Below are 24,549 nucleotides of genomic sequence, written 5' to 3' on the forward strand. Positions count from 1 at the left end.
TCTTATATACTTAAATTCTATGAATCATTAGATAAGGTAGTTATAATTTATAATCATCTGCTAAATTTCTATACATCTTGACATATGATAATATAGCAAGTTATACCACTTCATAAATTTTCACTTAAGTAAAATAGTTTGGATCTATCCCAGTGGTCATTTGAAAATGATTTTTCTTTTATTTTTATATGATCATCAAGTTCTTTATCAAAGCTGCATGTTTATATTCTTTACCTAAAATCTTTGGAAATGTTAAGCTTACCAGTAAGCTCAGATGATGGCAGTGTGATCCCATTTACTAGATTTTCTCCTGTGCATGTTCTAGTACCTGTTTTTATAACTTGGAGGTGGCAGGAAGAGAGTCATCCTTAAACTACCATGTTATCTATCAATTTACACTGGACTTAACCATTTCAGTGTATTTTCATAAGTAATATTACCATCTTTCTTGTTTCAGTGTTACTTTGTTCAAGCATACTGCACCCTCTACCTTGTATGTATCTGGTGTTGATGTAAACACTTGGGCCATCCCAAAAATCACACCTTCTCACAGAATTAGCAGGCTGCTGTAATCATAAATAAATGTAACTTTACTTTTATGATATTGACTGAAATGATATATACTGATTTTGTTTCCAAATATTAACTTGGTTTTAAGTTATTTGTAGACTTTTAATGATTACTCCTGCTTTTGCTTGAAAACCAACCTGGACTCCCTCCCCTTAGCGTCAGCAAAATGCCCTGAAGTACGTGACAGAAGAGTGGTGCCAAATCGAGTACGAACTGTTGCGGGAGCGAGGGTTGTGGGGTCCCCCCATCGGTTCCCATCTAGACAAGTGGATGTTGGAGATGACAGAAGGGCCCTGCAGAATGAGGAAAAAAATGGTGCGAAATGATATGTTTTATAACCATTACCCCTATGTGCCAGAAACGGAGCAAGAGACAAATGTGGCGGTGAGTATGCAGAATTAAATGTTGGTAATGGCTCTTCCAAATTTTCTTCTTTTTGGTAGGCATTTTTCTTCTAGGTCAGTTACCTAAAATATCTAATTTCAGGAATGCACTAAACTATATTAAATTCATAATGCAGGGTGGTGGTGGTGGTGGTGGTGGTGGTGGTGGTGGTGGTGGTGATGATATAATGAAGCAATGCAGCAGTGTAACAGGGAGACTGGTGAAGTGGTTTAGGTTACAGGCTCTGAAGTCAGACTGCCAGGATTTAAAACCTGGCCCTGCCACTTCACTAGCTGGCTGACCTAGGACAGGCCATTTGGCCACTTTAGGTGTCTGTGTCCTTGTGTCTCATGTGGAGAAAAACACACCGAGAATAACAGTTCCATCTCAAAAGTTGTTGGGATTAGATTGGTTAAAATCAGTGAAGTACTTATATAGTGCTTATTTTTTGCCAGACACTATTCTAAGTGACTGTTAAGTAAATAAATATTGGCATAAGTAATAATCTTTGAAGAAATACAGAAGACAGCTAAAGAATAATAGCCTGAATATGTAGATCTTTCTATGTCAAGAAACTTCATTACTGATTTCCTCAGGTTTAAAACACAGCCTTTGCCCGTAAGTTTATTTTATTCAGACAAGTCACCCTTCCAAAAGCCTTTACTCAGACTTTTGCACATGACCAGAAGAATTCTGTCTAAGTTGATGATGGTCCAAGAATCATGTTTTTAAGTTCAGGAAAATATATACTCTCCCAATAAAGCTACTACAAGTTCAAAAGAGAAAACACAGGGGTATAAAATCTACTGAATTTAATTCTGAAAATCCTTATAACATTTCTAAATAATAATTCGATTCTTCAGTGTCCAGTAATAATCCTTTGCCTCCAAAATGAAGAATACTTTTGTCTGTAGAAAAGTAATTTTTGTCATAGAATCACAGCTTTGGGAGTTGAGAGGGGGTCTCAACCAGTTATCTTACCCAGCTTCCTAACACTATCATTTTAATGTTTAATCAGTTACAAAGACATTATCTCTGAAGCATTTTACCTGTTTTTGTACCTTGTCTTTGAAATGCAATCTGTATTTCATAATTACAGCACATCTCAATTTATACTAGTCCCATTTCACATGGGTCCGCTGTAATGGACCAGACAGCTCTAGAGAATCCCTGACTTTTAGACCACCGTTTTGTGACTTTCTTTAAATGTATACTCCATTTTGATAAATAAAATTCTTACGTCTCCCTCTAATATCATTTAATTTTTTTGAGGTATCATTTAAAATTTAAAAAATTAATGCTGTGACTTTTAAGAAATATAGTCTGGAAAAGCATATTCTGAGATTCAGGAATCTGACCACACTATGCTTCATTAAGAGAGAAAGGTGACTATCTCTGAAGGGAATGTATCCCAAGCTTTGTTTCACTTTTAGTGTTTAGCTGCCTCTAAGATGAATCTAGTATAAACTCTTACACCCAGTTGGGAACCCAGATCACTGCAAAGACTCATCCACTGAAAATCGTTTTTGGCTTGTTCTTCTTGATGTTTGGTTAATACGATTTTAGAATCTATGAGGTCATACAGTACAAACACCTGCCCAGTGTAGAAGTTTTATTATATTTTATTTAAAAACTGAATTTCAAAACCCTCATGGATTTTAAGTACTTTCACATTGTTGACTTTATTTTTGATTCTGTCAACAATTGAAGAAATTAAGATTTACAAAAGAGGCTTAGAACATGAAACTTCTAATAAATAGTTCAGATTCTATAATGTGAGGGCAGTTTGTATTGTTCCAATGTCTCTTTTTTTTTTCTACCAAAACACTGGCTCTGTTTATTTTGTACTCAGTGATTTCACTTCTGTCCTGATACTTCTAGGACATAGGTCTTAGAGCTGCTAATATATAATTGAGATTTTTCAAGATAGCTTTCTAAAGTCCACTTTTCTCAAAGCTATTCCATTCTGTCAAGAACGTCATACTTGGTACAGCTGTAACTTAAAGCACCATAATTTCTAGTGATACTGCACTATGGGGAAAAAATTAATCCACCCATATTTTGCAGAGTTTTACTAGCAACTACTTTTGTCTGAGCTAACCAGCAATACAGTCTTTAATTCTTAACCTTTTTTCCCCAAATAAATAAGACTTTAAGCTTGTAACAATTTGACAAAATATTTATTTAGTCAACAGTCCTATAAATTGAATCCATTCAAAAATACTAAAATATGAGATAAACATGCTCTCCCAAAAATGTGACCAGCTCACTATTTTTATTTAACTGAGGCATATGTTTTTGAGTTTTTTATTTAACTGAAGTATATTTTTACTTACATAACCATAACATTTTTATATTGTTTATTCCTTTCCTTCTTTACAACAGTGCCATTCACATTATAAAAATATATTTAAACTTCTGTACCAGATAAAAACAAAATAACCTATTTGGAGTTCTTGATACTGCTATATGCTGTATAACCTTAGTAATATTAGCATTTTACGTAAGCAAAAGCGTTCACGAGCCTGAAAAATCTAAACAGACAGTCTCAGAAATAAGTATGCACCATATGGAACTTATTTTTTAACCAGATGGGTTACATATTGGGAAATACAAGACAGTCTAGAAATGTTGGAGATACATTAGCAAAAAAGGAAAGAGCGGGTGGGGAAGGGGAGACTGTTACAGAATGTGGAATCTGTGTGGCTTAGTTCATATGCAAGTCAAGATTGATCTGCTCTGACGAAATTTTCTGAATGACTAATTATTTTGGGTTGCCAGTTCAAAATCCTTGTAAATTTGAAACGCCATTAAATGTCCACTTTTATTTTATGGAATGCGCAATCTGGCAATGTTGAGTGTCAAGAAAATTCCAAAAAGTAGAAGTAACTGTTATCTTACTGTCTTCTATAATAAAATCAAAAAAGAAGATCAAATAAAAGCACAATGAACACAACATGAATACAATTTTCCCAATTTTACAGATGAGGAGTCAAAACCTAGAGAAAGGTCTAGGCACAGCTCCTAAGTAATAGAGTATGACATGAGTATATAGGATGACACTTCCTTAGAATTTGATTCACTTTTAAATGAGAAGAGATTCCAACCGTTGATGACCTTATCGGTGGACAGTGAATTTCTTCCAGGCAGAAATAGTATACTAGGTTTTGTCTGCCTGATGCTAATAGAGTATCAAGAACTTTATAAATGTTGAATGAGTGGACTACCAGCACTGTTCCTCCCAAAATTAGAGACTTTTTCCATTGCTTTCCAATTCAGCATTCTGTAGAAGTTTCCTAATTCTGAAATTTTTCCACTAAAAAGGGCTGGTAACAAATTATAAAATTTGGGCCTCAAGTATAACTTGGCAGAGGGCTATATAAGAAAAAGGGTGTAAACTTATGAATATGAAATTACTCAGGTGCCTCTTTCCAGGATTTTGAAAGGATCCCGTGGGAAGTGAGGGCTGTTGAAGTTTAAGCTTTCTTTATTAACTTTATAGAAAATCCACCTCTACCCTGAACAATATTCCAGATTACCTCGCAGAGTTAGAGATCTATCACTTCTTCTACTTCTGTTCCTATAAATGTGTTGCCTTCCTTGCCTGCATGTTTATAAAATATAGTCAATATTTTTTGTGCTGTAAGGGGTATGTGCCAACCTAAAAAATGCTTTCAAAGCCTCTTGCTAGGTAAAACAGGCTTTATCTGAGCAAGGACAATTAATTGGTTTAATCTTTTGCCTTATTAAGAATTACTGTTTCTAAGTGGCATTTTAATTTTTAGTTCTGTTGCTTAAGCTGAAAGAATACAGCGATGATTAAAATTTATTTTCTTGTTTTAAAATCCTTGATGTATTAGAAATGAATTGAGGGTTTTTTTTTTCCCCTTTGGTCATTAAAGTTTTATTTCTTAAATCTTGATACTGCTATATGCTGTATACAGGATAGCTTACCTAACATTCTAAGTTTTGAACTTTGTTTCTTGATTTTTAAACTGGATGTTTATTTATAGAATATAGACTATATTTTTAGAGTCTCATTTGCCTTAGACATAAATGCTTTGAAAGTTTATCCCCAAAAATTATTTTAATAAAAGCAAGAGTAATAATTTTTGTAATGAGAAAAATTAGATACATGTAGGAACTTATCTATTCTCACATGAAAATAATTCCTCTTTGCACAGTGACTTTCCTTATGGGGTAATTTCCATAACAAAACAGCTATGCTAAATTGCACTGTAATTCTGTATTTTAAGAGGTAATGTCAGTTGCAGATATTGTTAAGATGTGAGCCTTGGATATGATGAAAATATAAAATCCAGTGGCTTTTCAGCAACTGTCTCATTACTCTGAATCCTATGGAAGGAGAATAAGATTCCATATTTTGCCATTATAAAATCATATTTAGGTATAAATACCAGGTTTTAATTCTGTGATCCCCTTATTTTCGTGAATTTATTTTGATGGAATAATAATCTCAAACAAATTAACTATTGTTTGCAAATACCATTGTGCTGAAGACCCCACTGTCTACCTTTTAATCTGGGGCTGCTTGGGACAGAAGGGTAAGCGACTTACTCAAAGTTTCCTTTTCTAATTAAAGGAGTCTCCTGTGACTACCCCTACATATATTTTTTTATGTAATATATAGATGTCATGGAACCCATGGAAACTAAGCAGCTCATTCAGGAAATTTCCATTGCTAGCAATATAGAAAAATTTGAAGAGAAAAAAATAATTATTTTCTAGAAATTTTGACTTTGAAAATTTAAGACTTCTGTGTAAATATAATTATAATAATTATAGAATTTTAAGTAAAAGAGAGCTATGATAACACTAAAATTATTAGCATAGCATATCTCTTTACAATTGATTGAATGCTGTGCCTTGTAGTAAAATGAGAGCCCCAGGCAGTGGATCAATGTAAATATGTATTAAACCAGCACTGTACTATATGCTGCAGGGAAAACAAAGAGTGAATGCCAGACCTTTCCCACATTCTGGTTGGGGGGTAAACAGTGGTCATTAAAGTTGCTTTTGACAGCAGTAATAGGTCTATTTTGCTATGTTGGTCTGTCACACATCCAGGAAATTATCTTGTTTTGTTTTGTTTTGTTTTTTAATGAATTTCAGAGAGAATTGCAGAATCAGTACCCTTCACTCCTTCATAATTCCACATGTACATCAGTAGAGTTCAGTCTTTGTAATTCCGTTTTGTTGTCATAAATTTTACATACATTGAAATATACAAATCTTAAGTGTTCCATTATGTGTTCACATCTGTGTGTTTTACACTCGTGTAGCCAAAACCCCTACCAAGATAGAGAACATAGATGTATATTTTAAAGATTATTCTTCATTACAAGGTATGTTTTTAAAAGTTGGGTTTTAAAGAGAAACATTTATTAAAACCATGTGAAGTATTTGAAAGTATGCCCAGTAGTCCAGTGTTTGTTTTGCCTAGGGAGGAAACATTTGTGAAATTATTTTGCCGGTGCATGTTTATGTGGGGAGAAGTACTAGATGTCATCTCCAGATAAAACTGTGAAAAGGAAGAAAAACTGGATTATTCTTGGGTCCGTTATTGCCTGTATATAGCCTGTATATTTAGGTGCCTAAGCAACACAGGACAGCTCAACAGATGTTTTTGCCCTTTTGTTTGATTCGGAGAATGAAATATAAAGCAACCATCTAATACTTTTTAAAGTACTTTTTACCAAAACTTTTGGTCTGGAGGCTGATGACCCAGTCTCCTGCCTTCTGCTTTTAGCTTTTCTGGGGTTATATCTGTGAAAGGAATAAAGAAAGTAGGTCACTGGGCTTTTATGGGAGAATGTTTTTTCCACTAATAAGCACCTCATGTTTTCTGCGGTATGGGGAATTGGAGATAATGGAGTAAACCAGTTACTCCTGTTACAAAACAGATATAGGGATAAGCACAGTGAAAGGTAGGTGGAAGGTAATAGCTAGTATTAGATTCTGTTGTTCAGTTTTCAGTTTTTCCTTTTCAAAGCCATGTGGAGTTGCCTGTCAGTCATCCGTGACTCTGGCCACCTGTGCTGAAATTTTGTCTGTGATTTATAAGTCCTGTTCAGCAGTCTTGAGAATTTTATTGTAGTTTCTACTTTAAAACTACTTTTGATAATAATAAAAAAAGTTACAAGATGCTAAATGATTGTTTCAAACAACATAGGATATCATATTAATTTTCTTTGAGTATGTGCATCTTCCATATTTCATACAATCCTCAAGAAAATTTTATTTTTGTGGTGTTCTTTATGTTGTTTTTTTTCTGATATTTCTATACTTAATACCCTGTTTTCAGTCTGAGGTCCCAAGTAAACAGCCTGAGACACCTGATGATATCATTCCTCAAAAGGTAAAACACAAATTACCATAAGAGAATGCAAAATACTTGCAGTTTTCTTTGTTTGTTTTTGTTTTTTAGTGCATGGTAGACTAGACTAACATAAAAGATTGACTTTCCATTTGTTCTTCCTGTAAGTTCCTTAGAGTTGAAAAGTTGGTGTCACTCATGCTGAGAGGGGTTTTAGTCTTTCTCGGCTTTGTTCTAATTAGCTTTCTAGGGCCTGTGTGCTGCTCACTAACAGGCTGAGTATTCACTGCTTTCACCATAAAATGTATATTGCTTCACATATAAACTAACAAGTTCTGACGCATGTTAGTAATGGGCAGCCTGACACCTTCAACTTTTTTTTTATTTGCTCATTTAATTCTTCCAAATACTAAACAGTGTGTATTTTGAGAATTCAAGGAGTATTCTCTTTTAAAAATTATTTTTCAATCAGAAGGAACTAATGAAAACTAAGAGTATGAATAGATTACTTTTTAAAATACAATTTTAACTTATTTAAGTAGTTAAAATAGTTTTCTCTTTCCAGAATGATTCAGTACATAATTCAGGAAAAAAAAAAAAAAAAGATGTAGTTCTTTAGAATCCAGAAATATACCTCAAAATATTTAGGGAAAAAGACTTATAGTTCCAAGTTGAAGTCAGTAATCAAGTAGATGTCCCACATCTATTAATTCATTGTCTTGCCCATCACTAACTATGCTTTCATCATTTTCAAAATAAACAATTTTGAGTTGAAGATAATTGTTATACCTTGTATAGAAGAAGGGGTATGGTACAAAGTTTACTGCCTTTCTTACATTTCAGAAATATTGCAATATTCTTGTTAGTTTGCTCATCAGATTGGTTCTTCCTTCATTGTAATATGATTTTACCTCATTTTAATACTTTTCTTTGTCATATATTTCAATTTCCATTTCTTGTGTATCATTCCACAGTTAGCTTACAGCGCTTTGGATTCCCTGACTCTGTATCTGAATGTATCTAAATTTAAAAGAAGGGCAGTGTGACTTCAGTTACATAGTTTTTTATCTCAAAATAGTTTCAGTGTTTTAGTCTAAATATTCCAACCAATTGGACACCTGTTTTCCACTTGAATTGGAAATCATTTGTTTAAAATGGTCTTGCTTGAAATAAACATTATTGTGGATAATACATATTGACTATTTGACTTGAAGAGTAGGGCCAATAGAGTATTTTTAATTAGCTATTCTGACTTGGAAAAGAAAACTGAAATAACGTTTAAAAAGTGAAGGGTTCTTTTTTTAAGATTTATTTATTTTAGAGAGAGAGAAAGTGCATGTGAGCAGGGGGGAAAATCTCGAAGAAGAGGGGGAAGGAGAGAAGCTCAAGCGGATTCCCCACTGAGCACCGAGCCAGTGTGGGGCTCAATCTCAAGACCCATGAGATCATGCCCTGAGCCCAAACCAAGAGTGGGGCACTCACCCAACTGACCCAGCCAGGTGCCTCTACAAAGGGAAGGTTTTAAAGCATGTTTAAAACCGCATCCTTTTTTTAATTGTTAAATCCAAAGTCTGGGTCTAATTCTGATCAAGGAACCTGTATACATACTAAATTTTCCCTATGGTTTTACAGTTGTGTAGGACATTTGAGACCTTATTTTTTTTTTCATTATTTTATGGTTTTAAGGGGGAAAAGAAAGGTTTAGGTCAGTTGGAAAGTATATTTTTAGGATAAATATTAAATCTGAAAAAGAAATGCTCTTGAATCATATGCCAAAAATTTCAAATCTTTTCTAATGTTTCTAGATAATAAATTTCTTCTTCAAGATGGATATATATATGTGCATAATATATATATTCTGAATATACTCATTTAGTTAGTTTATGGAGCATATTATTTTACACAACAAACAATAGGGATGTCTTAGCAAATTGGAGGTACCAGCTTGGAGGAGCAGGCCAAGCAGAGAGTACCATCTGGCTTAAGATGGTTGATTCTGTGTTGAGTCAGAACTCTCAGAAGGTTTGGGCCATTTCTGGAGCTTTAGTAAGAACTGGAATATGAGGAAGAACACTGCAGTTCTTAGTCTTTACCTCTAAGTATCTGAAGTAACATTGGCACTGATGATTCCAATTGAATGCATTTGCCTTTAGGCCTGACTACTTACCTTATTTGGGATGGAAGCAAAGTTCCAGCCCTTATACAAACCAGACATCCTCTTGCAACTTGATGCTCTCCAAAACTGAGTGTTCTCTTTACTGTCTAGGAAGGTTTCCTAATACATCAGTGAGGCCATATAATACTAACGTGAAAGCGTTATTTGACTAGAGATGATTTATTTCTATTTCAGGAAGAAAAACTGCTAATATTGTTTTTTGATATGTCTGTTTTAAAAGTCAATGCATTTTAAAAATAGAGAAACTTAACCCAGAAGTCTGTGGATTTACTGTGTATAAATGCAGTCTGTTAAAAATCCCTTTAAAAAGGTAACACCTAAAGAAGTCTTGATACCATACTTCCTTTGGGAAGCTTATATTTTAATTCTTGAAAATAATTATTTGAATCCTTTCTTCTGCTATTTCTTAGAAACCCGCTCGATACAGAAGAGCCATAAGTTATGACAGTAAAGAATACTATATGCGACTAGCCTCTGGGAATCCAGCCATTGTCCAAGATGCCATTGTAGAGAGTTCAGAAGGTGAAGCTGCTCAGCAAGAACCAGAGCACGGTGAAGACACTATTGCTAAAGTCAAAGGTCAGCCTTCCTCTTTGATTGAAGTAAAAATCTCTTTGGAGTACTTCTTATATTTGAATTTTTATGAAAATATGAGCTACCATAAAAAGTAGGGTCAATCCTCTAGATAAAAGTATCCATACATATTTTACAGTCTATTCGTAAAGAATCTTAAACAATCTTCTTAAAGATTGTTTTCTGTATCAGAACTAAAGAGACTGGCTCTTTATTGCCTACAGATGGATGGAATGTGCCTTTTTGGCTTGATAAAGTTTTTATTACATTTGGCAGGATTCTCAGTGACACCTGACATTTTAATTTAAGGCCCTGATAACTAAATAAATATTTATAAAATTAAAACAACTACTAAATGTGTTATTACTGCATGTTAGACAACAGTTAAGAAATCATGGTCTTTCTTCCTATGAGCTAAGACACATTATTCCACAACTGTACTTTATGAGCTTAGTAAAATACACATGAGATAATTTGGACTTTTTGATTCTGTACTTTTACATATGTGTGCCCTCTCCCCCTTGATATGGATCCAGACAAACCCTACCCAGCCTCAAAGACCGTGGTCAAATCATCCTTCTCTGAAACATTTTCCCACTCTCCTGTCCACAGATACATTTGCCCATTTCCCAAATTTCAGTGATTTTTCACTGATTTCTGTTTTCTAAATTATGAGTTTCTCAGGGGCAGAGATAATTTTTCTTCTCACTTTATGGCTTTTGGCACATGCCTAGCACAAAATGGGGATTCGGTTTCTATTGAAAAAGTAACTCAACCCATTGTTTTAACTCTTTGAAGCCTCTGATCTTGGCATACTCTATAAACAAAGCCTTAGGATATAAATTAAGAACTTTAAGTTAAAAATTAGTTTCAGATCCCATTGATTAAAAAATTGATAATATATGACCATGTCAGCAAAACACACCATTAAAAATTATGACCCATTTCTCTGATTATAATTTTCCTCTTCTCTCTCATGGTGACTGTGACTTATTAAGCATTTCATAATTTATCTAACATTTTAAATAGAATCCTAAAACTTTTAGTAGTGGAGCAAGTTTATAAAAGTCTTCTAGTTTTCTTGACAGTACACCAGCAAAGTTATGGAAATGGATCCAAAGCTATTATTTGAGCATAAGTGAAGGTATAATTCACAGAGTTAGTCAGAGGTCTTGTGTTTGGGTCTTTAGCACTTCGCTTGTCTTGGCCTCATTTTTCTAATTTCACAAATTTTGGTGTCACTACTATGCTATGCAAGGTGTTATAATAGACATAGAATTGGAAGTTTTAATTTATTAAAAATAATGCAATGATATGGGCATCTGACTGGTTCAGTTGGTAAAGCATGGGATTCTTAATCTGGGTTTGTGAGTTCAAACTTCATGTTGGGCATAGAGCTTACTTTTAAAAAATGTAATTATAAGCTGTATCCCCTTATGGATATTCTCAGCAGGATTTCAGCTCTCTTTCTTACTTACATACTCTTTTATATGTGAAAAGAAGGTTCTTAAGGCAAAGAAGAACCTCTGATCTATGTCTTACCTTTTTCAAAATTCTTAGGGCAACTATCATTGGTAGGTGTAACATGACTTTTTTTGGAATAACTAAAGAATATTAATTAAATGTGGGATTTAGAGTGTATTTTGAGTGCTTGTCATACTTTGGTATCTCATCAATTGATTTTAATGTCACCTCCTGTGATTATTAATAAAGTTATCAAAATGTAGACAATAGAATGCTTTAATCTGCAAATTAAATGATCTGTCCCTGTATTTTAATCACCTCTGTTCATATATGAACAATCATACTGTTGCTTGTGATATAAGTCTTGAAATAGTCCTCATGGGCCCTCCGAGTAGGTGAGATCTTTTATAATCATATTTATAACTTATTCTCTTTAATTTTGTTTCTGATAGTGATTGATCATTTATTTATGGTATCCCCACAATGACACCTGTCCTTAGCAGTACCGTTCTTACCATCAATTACACTATGCTCTGTTACTATCATCATCTGATACTTATTTAGAATTTACTATTAAGCATGATACTAAGCATGAGTAACTCATTAAGTCCTCCACAACCATCTAAGATAGTGTTTTTGTCCCAGTTTTATAGATGAGAAAGCCAGTTTGGAGAGGCAGATCTTTGTCCAGGGTTATACAATTATTTAACTGTAGAGCCTCTGTCATTAACTACTGCACTGTGTTGCCTCCCTGTACCAATTGAGACTTATCTCAATTTGGAAATGTTAGGAGGGACTGGGAGCCCCAACGGCTTCCCAAATGGCCCCTGCCAAGGTCACAGGGCTCTTGTGTTATGATCCCATAGGTCTGGTCAAGCCTCCTCTGAAACGGTCTCGATCCGCACCTGATGGGGGAGATGAGGAGAGCCAGGAGCAGCTACAAGACCAGATTGCAGAGGGCAGCTCTATAGAGGAGGAGGAGAAAACGGATAATGCCACCCTGCTACGCCTACTGGAGGAAGGAGAAAAGGTACTGTGCTTCTAAAAAAGTAAGGATTACATTGAAGTAACTCATTTGCATTTTACAACAGGAACCTGATAGGATATTTACTTGGTGGCAGAAGATAAATATTTTCCTCTCTATAATGAAATACCGTGTGAAGAGTAAGCAATATTTTGGTTTCAGTACTCTACATGTCCTGGTTTCAGGATTTTTGACCTGTCTGAACATACTAAACCCACACTGAACCCAAAATTTCATGAGACACAATATTAACACTGCATTCCTAGTTCATTCTATCTCTGTACCCTTTATTAGACTGTACTTCTTGCTGTAATTCTCTATTTTAGATCATGCACACCATTCACTAATCTGGTCTTGTCTTTTTTTCTACACCTGCATAGTTCCATGAACCATCTACAGGCAGCTTCAGCCTATCTGTACTGTCATTCATTCTCAGGGTTGTATTTAAGCCCTGTTCTCCTTCACTCACAGAAGACTACCCTACCTTTCTGTTTCCCTCTCCGCCAACCTGTTCGGGCTCTGCCTTATAAGCCAAGGCCCCTGCAGCACCTGTATCTGGCAATTCACTACATCCATAATGCTATTTCTTTACTCTGTGCTTTTAGTCACTGTGTTTTTTGCCAGGATGCCCCTCTCTCCATCACTTGCATAATCTCTATCCTAGGAACTCCCCACTGGGTACAGTCTCATTTCTCAAGATCTCTTGAGTAAATAAAAGAATAATTAAGTAAATGAAGGAATGAATTAATTAATGTGCTGAATCACCTTTTTAAAAGAATGTTCTTTTTGCCTCTCATATTAGATCTTTGTTGTAACCTTTTTAATCTTACCCACTAAGATATAGCTAGAATTTAGGGGTTAATTTTAAAAAATCTCTTTGAATATACAGCTCAATTAATCTTGAATGAAAAATTTTTTTAAGATTTTATTTATTCATGAGAGACACAGAGAGAAAGGCATAGACATAGGCAGAGGGAGAAACAGGCTCCCTGCAAGGAGCCTGATGTGGGACTCAATCCCAGGACCTAGAATCACAACCTGAGCCAAAGGCAGATGCTCAACCACTGTGCCACCCAGGTGCCTGAATGAAAATATTTTTAAAAGACACATAATTTTAAAAGTACATTACATCTGATGGAAGCATAAGAGAAGCTTCTGAAGTCCTGGGAATGTTCTATATCTTAATCCAAATGCTGGCTGCATCATATTTTTAGCATTTGAAAATTCATCAAGCTGTGCACTTACAGAAAACATTTTTGTGTTTGTGTATTACACAATAGAATTATTTTTAAAATATCAGTGTTTTTCCTATAACATTCTACGTTTTTATGTAGTACAGATGGGATGAAAATGAATACATTTGTGTATTTTACTGTTTTCTAATGCTGTCATTTCTTAAACTTTTAATCTCATGAGTACATTTTTTAAGTTTGAGTACTGCAGGAAGTGTATTCAGACTAACATTTCTTTGACTCTAGTTTAGTTGCTGATATTTTTTTCCGTGACTCATGTTGAACTAAGTTTAAGCAAGAAATAGTTTTTAGGTAAGAAAAACTAGATCCTGCCTGTTGGAAAGAAAACAATACTTACATTGAGAGATTAAGCAACTCTTTCTTCCTCTGAGGAAAATACCACCTCTGCCAAGTTTGGCTTTTTACAATGGCACAGCAGTCTGCCAGGCAAGCAGGACCCCAGGTGGGGAGCAAATAGGGACAAATGTGTCACAGTCCCGGTCCCTGGAGCTGTTGTGGAAATAGACAAAATTGAGCTGTGTGAAGAGAAGGCAGCCAACGGTTTCTAACATGGTCACGTACATTACCTTAGTAACTCTCACAACGTGCCAGACTGTATCTGAAATTCACAGAGGAAGACACAGAGGCCCAAAGAAATTAAGAAACTTGGCTAAATCCACAACTAAGTGACAGCATTGGGAATACACTCAGGTTTGTCAGACTCAGCAGACCTGTTTTCACTCTTGCCTCACCAAGGGCATGATCCTAATCTTACATATACGCTTCAGTCCTCTTTTTTTCCTGCCAAGTTTATTGTCTCTGTCTCTTTCCTTATCTAACTTGTTCATCGCTTCTAGAGCCTAGTTAGTACACATGTCCCTGGCACCCAGTGAGTACTCTGTGAATAGTGGGAGAAGTGAGTTAGATGGATAGGTGTATGGATGTGAATAAAATGGTTGTCTCCTTTTACTAAATTCAACTGCAAATCAGATGGCAGTTTTAGCTGACTCTTTTTAACATGCTTAAACTCAGGTTTAATACGCTTAGCTCAGGGGATACCATAACAGACTACATCTTGGTAAAATCCTGCGTGCCCGTTAAATCCACATTTCGTTATATCAAAAAAATTATCAGGGTTTTTGTTAACTATATTAATAAACATTTATGGTTTTCTTTATAGATTCAACACATGTACCGCTGTGCTCGGGTCCAGGGCCTAGATACCAGTGAGGGGCTACTTCTTTTTGGTAAAGAGCATTTTTATGTGATTGATGGATTTACAATGACAGCAACCAGGGAAATAAGAGATATTGAAACCTTACCTCCAAAGTAAGTAAATGAATGAAGAGACACAAAGTGCAGCTATCTTGAGAAAGCAATCTAATTATATAGTCCTGTTTTAATACAAAAATTGTGTTTTAAGAATGTTATCTTTTAGTTTGTGTGTCACTAAATATTCACAAGGGTAATAGTTATTTCAAGGTAAGAAAACATTTGTCTTATTTATCAAAATGAAAATTAAATAAAATTTTTTGTTATGCATTAATAGCATTAGACCCAAATTCCTTATATTATGATCTGCATATTTATAAATTTATTCAGAATTTGCAAACTGTTGTTTTTAAATTTTAGTACAAACACAGTTACAGGGAAAATGCAGGTAACTACACAACTCTCTTACAAATGGTGGAAGAGTGTCCATGTCCTCTGAGTACTCTTGAAGCAGTGACTGAAGCACAGGCAGGAATTAACTGACTTTTATCTATCTTCCTTTTCTTCTGCTGGTCCTGTGATGGGATGATAGTGGGTAACAAAAATCCAGGAGACAGACAAAGCCAGAAGGAAGACAGAAAGCTTACAGCTTACAAAGTCAACATGCTCTTCTCTCTAACATTTTGAATACCTAACTGCCAAATATAGACGTGGCCTCTGGGGTCCATTCCTAGAAGATGTTTCGAATACTGAACTATCAGCAACAGTTAGGGCCATATTATGACTTCCAGTGGCCCCTTACTCCATATAAAAATACTAAAAATTATATTTTGTGACTGTGTTGTTTAAAGATAATATATTCATATTATATGTTAAACCATTTTTTCTACCAAAAAATTGTTTTTTCTTCTAATTTCAAAAAAAATTAAAACATTTTCTTGGGTGCCTAAAAGAATGTGGGCCTATGCACTATACTGGCTGTGTCTCTTAGATAAGTTAGCCCTGAGAGTGACAGTGGGATTTTTTAAAAATTAATCAAAGAGGGCTCTTTGCTGAGTAGTTGATACATTATTCTCTTAAACATTTTTTTTTGAACTCCATATTCTGATGTATTGTTCCCTGGTTTTACTCATAGGTTGAAAATAACACACCCTTTGTTGAACAGTGAATTTATCTCTTGCTGTGCTTCTGTTTATCTTTTTTCTCTTGGCTGCCTATAGTATGCATGAGCCAATTATCCCCAGAGGAGCCAGGCAAGGCCCCAGTCAGCTCAAGAGAACATGCAGCATTTTTGCATATGAAGATATCAAGGAAGTACATAAAAGGAGGTATCTCCTACAGGTGAGTTGATTTAGTAGTACTAAACATCTTGTCATCTTCCTTTTTTCAGAGGATGTATTATTTTAAAACTCATATTTGCCTTTATAGGATCTACACTATCTCTTACAGTATTTCCTCAGATGATTTTATAATAGACAAACTCACATCACATGGGTGCACGACGCTCTATAATACATCTCTCTATTTATTTATTTATTTAAAAGATTTTATTTATTTATTCATGAGAATATATAGAGAGGAGCGAGAGTGAGAGAGAAAGAGGCAGAGATACAGGCAGAAGGAGAAGCAGGCTCCATGCAGGGAGCCCGACATGGGACTCGATCCCAGGTCTCAAGGATCACGCCCTGGGCTGAAGGCAGCGCCAAACCACTGAGCCACCTGGGCTGCCCTCTCTTTTTTTTTAAACACAGCCTAAAACTTGAGTAATATCCACCTTTCCCTATAGCATCCAAATCAACATATATTATCTTTTAATATAAAAATTGCATCTTCACTATAATTTTTCTAAATTATAGTTTTATAATTATCTTACCATTAGGGACACCTGGGTGGCTCGTGGTTGAGCGTCTGCTTTTGGCTCAGGGCATGATCCCGAATCCCAGGATCGAGTGCTACATGGGACTCCCTGCATGGAGTCTGTTTCTCCTCCCTCTGCCTGTGCCTCTGCCTCTCTCTCTCTGTGTCTCTCATGAATAAATAAATAAAATCTTTAAAAAAATTATCTTACTATTCTATTAAAGATTTTAGAAACAAAAATTGAACAGAGTACATGGGCTTTTTTTTTTTTTTTTTTAAGATTTTATTTATTTATTCATGAGAGACAGAGAGAGAGAGAGGCAGAGACACAGGCAGAGGGAGAAGCAGGCTCCATGCAGGGAGGCTGATATGGGACTCAATCCCGGGACTCCAGGATCACACCCTGAGCCGAGGGCAGACGCTCAACCACTGAGCCACCCAGGAGTCCCACATTGGCTTTGTTTATTTTGCAATTTAATCTGCTGGGAATTCATGACTCTAAAAATGTTCTTTAAAAAGTTAATTTCTTCAACATTATAGATATTCATAATGGAAAAGTTAATAAATAACCTTGTTTGTGTTTTTCGTAATGTTTTTCTCTTTGATCATTTCAGCCTATTGCTGTGGAGGTTTTCTCTGGAGATGGACGCAATTACCTCCTTGCTTTTCAAAAAGGAATTAGAAATAAAGTCTATCAAAGGTATTATTTATTAGGAATACTTGATAATGCTATCATGGGCAGGGGTGAAGGAAAACAGCACCAGATAAGCTAGTTTTTTAAAGTCTAGGCTTTTGAGATCAGTGAGTAAACTTCTTTGAAGAAAATACTTGTTTCATTTTTGCCAACCTCTTGAAATATGATTCTTCTAATTAGCTTTTAAAATGATGCTATTCTGAAAAAAAAAATAAATAAATAAAATGATGCTATTCTGTTTTAAAATACCATTTATCTTTCTGGTCACTATAGTAGATGCCATCACTTTTATCACTGAGTCCCGTGTCTTTAAATATAAAAGAATGGTGAAACTGTAGCGTAAAAAATAATACTTCTGGTTCAAAATAGGCTTCTTTCCTATTTACCAAAAAAGAAAACAGTGCCATTCCTTGCATTGCATGCATTGCATTGAATGCAGAGACTGAGTTGACTTAGAAATTATAATTATATGAGACTTTCTCTGGCCTTCGAAGGGAGGTTGTGACTTTAAAAAGTAGCATAGCCAAATAAAAGCAGTTAATCTAACTTAATCACCATATTTTACTTTTGATAAGCTCTATTTAAAATCTGCCTTGTAAAAGAAAAGCAGTTATGTATGCATGGTGCTTGAAAATATCTGTTGCATGTATGTATAATGAGGCTTTTATGAACTGATCACAGATATGAGAGACCTTCTCTTATTCTTTGAAGGTTATTACAGATCCTAGCAAGTCCTCTGCTAAGGGAAGTTTTATATTTCACCGTACTTCTATGAGGAATGTCTGATGCCAAGCAACATTGCTTATCATTGCAGTACAGTAATACTACCTGTGACCAAAGGGAAATGAGGGTAGTTCTTAAAGTGCATGGTGATTGGTAATCCAAAACTCTTTTCACTGTGGGAAATAATAAAGTGACTGAGATTTTAGTTATCTATCTTGTCCACTTCTAAAGACAATGTTTTCGATGCTAGGAAATTATTTGCTCTTATAATTAGCAGCTGCTACAAGGAGATGAGTTTGTCTTTCCCTGAGAAATTTCTGTTAAAGTGCCAAGGTCAGGATTCACGTCTATTCTGAGAATTTTCCTATAATTCTCTTCTGCCTTTAAAATATTTATGTTGACATTGTGAGCAACTCTGATGAGGTACAAGCATCACATAAAGTTGCTTTTCTTGTATGTATCTTGTATCTTGTATCTTTATTTGTTTAGTGTTGTCCCTGTTCTGTCATTTGTTTAGTTATCATTGTTACTTGCTATCATGTGAATATTTAGCTGTTAGTCACTCTTCAGGACTTGATTAAGTTGACTCAGTTTCTGTGAATCAGTGTGGCAAGGCTTTTTCTTCCAGTACTATGACAGCATATTTAAAATCCAGAATGAAAAAAAATTAAAAAATAAAAAAAATAAAATAAAATAAATTAAATAAAATCCAGAATGATAGATTTTGCTGTGAACCTTTATATTTGGCTTCAGAAGCTATCATCTGACCCTTTTTTATAAGAGTATTCCAGTTTTTGTGTATTTCCTTTGCCTGGGTAGTGGAGGGGTAAATGCAACAGTTGAGGTCTGAAGAATCCCTTCTGAGGCTCCCATTCAGTCCTGACTTTCACTTCATTTCCAATTTTATGCTATTTTTAAATTTTCCAGGTTTTTGGCTGTAGTGCCATCTCTAACTGACAGTTCAGAGTCTGTGTCTGGGCAACGACCGAACACCAGTGTGGAGCAGGGGTAGGTTGTTTGCTTCTTGCATCTTAGTTTAATAGTGAAATTAGGATGGTTTGCATCTGCATTGTATTATTTAATTTTTTTAACATTTATGTATTTTATTTTTTAAATTTTATTTAATTCAATTAATTAACCTCTATTATTGATTTCAGGAGTAGAGGTCAGTGATTCATCATTCTTATATAATACTCAGTGCTCATTACATCATGTGGCCTCTTTATTGTCCATCACCCAGTTACTCCATCCTCCCACCCCGATCCCCTCCAGCAACCCTCAATTTGTCTCTTATGGTTTTTCTGCCTCTCTGATTTTGTCTTATTTTTCCTCTCTTCCTCTGTGATCCTGTTTTGTTTCTTAAATTCTACATATGCATGAGATCATATGACAATTGTCTTTCTCTGATTGACTTATTCTGTTTAGTATAATATCCTCTAGTTCCATCCACGTCATTGCAAATGGCAATATTTTTTTGATGGCTGAGTAGTATTCCATTGTGTGTGTGTGTGTGTGTGTGTGTGTGTGTGTGTGTGTATACACACCACATCTTCTTTATCCATTCATCTGTCGATGGACATCTGGGGTCTTTCCATAGTTTGGCTATTATAGACATTGCCCTTACCAACAGAATGGGAGAAGTTATTTAATATTTTTAATGAGTGTTTTCCCCTCCTAGTGGTTGTACAAAATGTTTTAAATACTGAAAACTTAAAAGGAAAAAGACATGGTATGCATGATTGCTCCTGTCAGATCAGCACTCCCAGTTTGATCGATTTCCTTGAGTCTTTTAAACAGGCATATGGTCCTGTGTGTATAATTGAGTTCATACTCTAAACACAGATTTTTATTTGCTTCTTCCATTCGGTGTTGTATGTAACTATTTCCCCTTGCATTTAAAAAAAAATTCTTCAGAAATATTACTTTTATTTACTACCTATTCATTGTATGTATAAAGCATTGTCTTACTTTTGGATACTTCATCTTTGTCAAATTTCCTTGTTCTAATAATACAAATGTGATTGCTCATTATTTTTTTAAGGTAAAATTCCCTTCATAAAAAAATGTGTATGAATCTTAAGGCTTTTGATATACAAAACCAACTTGATTTCCATAAAAATTATACATGTTTATATTCCACCACTAGTGGATAAGTTAACTTCTCTCAGTAGATGCTTGCCAGCTTTTTATACTTATCTTATTTTTATTGATTTTATAAAATGCTTTCTCATTTTTAGATGCACATTTATCTTACTAATTTTGATCTCTGTAATATTTGTTAGCCCTTTAAAATCCTCATTTTGAATTATGTGTAACTTCATCTATTTTTTCCTGAGTTCTTTTTTATTGTTGGTGGTGGTGATTTGACTTTCCTTTTTAATTGAGATACAATTGACATATAATTATAGTAGTTTCAGGTATACAACATAATGATATGATATTTGTGTAATTGAGAAAGATGATCACGATAAGTCTACTTGACATCTCCTCTGAGTTCTTATTATCATTTTGTATGGGATTTTTCTATAATAATATATTACTCTGTCGCTTATTATATTTGTTGAAAATTGCCCAGTCTTCTCTTAATTTTGTTTTTTAACATTTACATTTAAACTTTTGTTTTTAGGTGTTCAAACCTATCAGTGGTTCCTTTATGCTCATTTCACCTGCTTTTAGTCTTAGAAAGTCCTTCTGGATGATCTAGCCATTTCAAGAATCCATTTATAGTCGTTCAGGAACGGGTAGCCATTTATAATTCATTGGAAAAGAAGCAGTGCTTTTGGGCTACAAATGATTGCAACATGCAAGAAAATGACTTAAAATTTTACTGGGGATTCTGTAATTTGTAAATAAAATTTTATTCCAGTCTGTGTGCATCTAACTCTATTAAATTGTGTGTTTCTCTTTTAAATTGTTGCTTTCTTTTTCTTTAGCTGAGGTTTAGCCAATACAAATGCTAAATATGTGCTTTTGTTAACCTCAGATCATGTTCTATTCCTAACCATTTGTATTAAGATAAATAACAGGAAATAATAGGTCCCTTTACAGCACATTGAACCTTTTTTTTCTACTTGTAATTAAGTTGCCAGTACTTTCACCTGCTTAGATAATCTTCAACTTGTTATTTTATTATTCTTGCTACTTTCTGTGCTGAGTTGGCAGTTCTTAAAGATCTGTTAAAAAGCTCAAAGGCAAGAAGCAGAAATTCATTTCCAGCTTAATCTTTTCAGTTGTTCCCTTTCTTATAAAGTTGAGGAATCAACATAGCTCTTTTTCCAGGGAGAGTTCCTGTACATTCAGTTTGCCTGATGGAAACTCAATAGAAGTAGAAAGTATTACCTGTACTATTGAGCTGGAAATGTTTAAGAACTAAGGTTGATAAATCTGTTGATTTCCTTTCATACAATAAAATACATAGTTCAGTACTTTCCGGTGGATTCAGTGAGCAATTCACAATCTTCGAATCATTAATTACTAATATTATAAAGCTGTTAAACCTTAAAAAGAGTTTTATAGCATTCTAAGAACATCTGATATCCCAAAAAGTCCATAACTTCAAATGACCTAAAAAGCAATGGCTTTATTGTCATAAAATATTCATATTTTTATTCACTCTTCAACATCTCTTTTAGGAAATGTGCTGTGTATACTATTTCAATTATTCTGATTTAATGTCTTTGAATTTGTTTACATATAGACCACTGTAAAAGGTGGACAGTTGAACTAGGTCATTGTTTTTCAAACTCCTGCTGTAACCCATAGTAAAAGTATACTTTGTTTACATTACATTTCAGAACCCACAAACTGAGTTACAAATACTAACAGAAGGTTGACTGGAAATACTTTCCCTTACTGTGTGTGGTACCCTTCTGTGTTCTGTATTTTCTTCAGTTTAATTCCATGTTATTTCATATTTTTGAATGTTGATTACAACACACTAAGCTGATTTCATGACCCATTTGTAATAGGTCTTCCATAGTTTGAAAAATTCCCGGACCAGATGATTTAAATTTTTCACCTTGATTATTACTCAGATTTAAAATTATATTGCCTATAATTTATTTAATTATTTCTTGTTTTTAGATCTGGGTTGCTTAGCACTTTGGTTGGAGAGAAGTCTGTGACTCAAAGATGGGAGGTAGGCTTAATGAAAATATAAGCTCCGTTCATAATTTGTAGTTAGATGCACTTCAACAGTTAAAAGCACTTCAACAATCTGTAAATTACGTATATTAAAAAAAAAACCTTTGGTTTCTGTTCTTTTTGGGAGAAACAAATGTCTTGTTGTCTTGAAATCTGTAAGAAAGAAACTGACTTTTACCTCATTTTGCATAAAATTTTTTTTTAAAGTGAACGTAGTAGTAATAATTGTCCTGAAATGAACCTTTATTTATATTTCCCAAGAGAGGTGAAATCAGCAACTTCCAGTATTTGATGCACTTGAACACTTTGGCTGGCAGATCGTATAATGATCTCATGCAGTATCCTGTCTTCCCCTGGATCCTTGCAGATTACGACTCAGAGGTAAATCTCAAAACATTTTATGTAAGTGGAACACATTTTCAGAAGTAATTAAGAGGTACTTAAATTGCTTGAATGTTTTACTTGCTTTATTATTTATAATTTAATTTATACTATAATTTATGATTTTTATAATTTAAAGTTCTTAACAGGCACTTATTTTAAGAAGATGAGAAGAGTTTTAGCTTGAACTTGTACAAAATTTAGATCACTGACCAATATTTTAAATATTTATAATATCTATTTTGTTTTCTTAAGAGCTAGTTAATTTGTATCCCCTGGTAGGTGTCCCTCTGTCCTCTACACTGCAGCCAGTTTTAGAAACACTACTGTAACTAAGTCATCGCTCTGTTTAAAATTACTCAGTGAATGATCATCACAACTTGAAAAGAATTTAGAAACCTCAGCACAGCACCCTTCACAAAGTAGCTCTTACACATATATCCGTTGAGCACAAAGAAAACAGTCCCGGATCTCTCCATTCCCAACCACTAGAACGGGTCCATAAATCGCATACAATTAATGTTTGTTAAATTAACCAAAAAAGTATTAATGAGGGATTTTGCATATAGATTTTGAGAAGACAGATTTATAATTAACTTGACTTATATTCATGGAAGTAGATTAATTTAAAGTACAAGTTTGGGCACTCCAGGTGGCTCAGCAGTTTAGCGCTGCCTTCAGCTCAGGGCCTGATCCTGGAGACCTGGGATCGAGTCCCATGTCAGGCTCCCTGCATGGAGCCTGCTTCTCCCTCTGCCTGTGTTTCTGCCTCTCTCTCTTTCTCTCTCTCTTTCTCTCTTTCTCTCTTTCTGTGTCTCTCATGAATAAATAAATAAAATTTTAAAAAATAAAGTACAAATTTGACAAAATTGATTGGTCGTGCTGCCCTTGAAAGGACACAGATTAAATATCCCCCTGGTACATATTTCAGATTTTTACTTTGGAAACCTCCAGTGGTAAATTTTGGTTCTAAGTATATGGATTAGGTCAGTTAGAAATGAACTTTTAAAATAATTGGTGGTAGATGAAAGATTCCATCTCATTTGGAAGTCCCATGGTCTAGTATGATGACTTTCAGAGGTGAACGAGTTACCAAGTGCTCTAGTTTATTTCACTTTCTGATCACCTCTAAGAAGAGAATACTGAGAAGTGACATCAGGGTGAAATGGAGGAGAGGAAGAGAACAGAAAAGGAGACTTGGTACTCCAGTTGCATGGGTGATGGAGGATAAAGATGAATTAGGGCTCCTCTGTCAAGTCTCCTGCCATGTTCTTGCCAAGACTAGGAAGGATTTTCTCTTATTCCTCATCTCCAACCTGGATCCTGAGTGTCTTCTATAAATACTTAATTTCTTAAGTAGTTGCTTCAAACTTAATCAGTTAACAAACTGCCTCGTGCCTGTCTGTAAAATATGGATAACCAGCAGGTACAAGGCATTGTTTTGGAGTCCCTTCTGCCCAGTGTAACCACAAATATTTATAAATCATTGTCTGCTATGGCTACTGTATCTTCACTGGCAAGAATGAAAAGTGTAGAGTAATTTGGAATTGGATTTCATTTTGTATTTTAGGAGGTGGATCTGACTAATCCCAAGACATTTAGAAACCTGGCTAAGCCAATGGGAGCACAGACAGATGAACGATTAGCTCAATATAAGAAGCGGTATAAAGACTGGGAAGATCCTAATGGTAAGTAACTTTTCTAGTCATTGAACTTTGTACCTTAGTTTCACATGTAAGCCATGATTTAGTGGCCTGACGTCCTTGTATCTTTCCCCAA

General features: G+C 34.7%; 1 protein-coding gene across 8 annotated transcripts in view; it reads left to right on the forward strand.

The window, feature by feature from the left end:
* WDFY3 (WD repeat and FYVE domain containing 3) overlaps positions 1 to 24,549 on the forward strand; it is a 234,046-nt gene that overhangs the window by 171,257 nt on the left and 38,240 nt on the right. For 6 of the 8 annotated variants that reach the window (XM_038582230.1, XM_038582232.1, XM_038582231.1 and 3 more), the window contains 11 exons: positions 727 to 954; positions 7,280 to 7,333; positions 9,878 to 10,046; positions 12,371 to 12,534; positions 14,941 to 15,089; positions 16,193 to 16,313; positions 17,444 to 17,529; positions 19,174 to 19,254; positions 22,330 to 22,384; positions 22,651 to 22,770; positions 24,341 to 24,458. In XM_038582230.1, the coding sequence (XP_038438158.1) occupies positions 727 to 954; positions 7,280 to 7,333; positions 9,878 to 10,046; positions 12,371 to 12,534; positions 14,941 to 15,089; positions 16,193 to 16,313; positions 17,444 to 17,529; positions 19,174 to 19,254; positions 22,330 to 22,384; positions 22,651 to 22,770; positions 24,341 to 24,458 (1,345 nt within the window). The remainder of the gene's footprint in view (positions 1 to 726; positions 955 to 7,279; positions 7,334 to 9,877; positions 10,047 to 12,370; positions 12,535 to 14,940; positions 15,090 to 16,192; positions 16,314 to 17,443; positions 17,530 to 19,173; positions 19,255 to 22,329; positions 22,385 to 22,650; positions 22,771 to 24,340; positions 24,459 to 24,549) is intronic. The other 2 variants (XM_038582234.1, XM_038582237.1) reach the window with 1 other exon arrangement.

Source organism: Canis lupus, chromosome 32 (genome assembly GCF_011100685.1).
Source record: "Canis lupus familiaris isolate Mischka breed German Shepherd chromosome 32, alternate assembly UU_Cfam_GSD_1.0, whole genome shotgun sequence".
Classification (NCBI taxonomy): domain Eukaryota; kingdom Metazoa; phylum Chordata; class Mammalia; order Carnivora; family Canidae; genus Canis; species Canis lupus.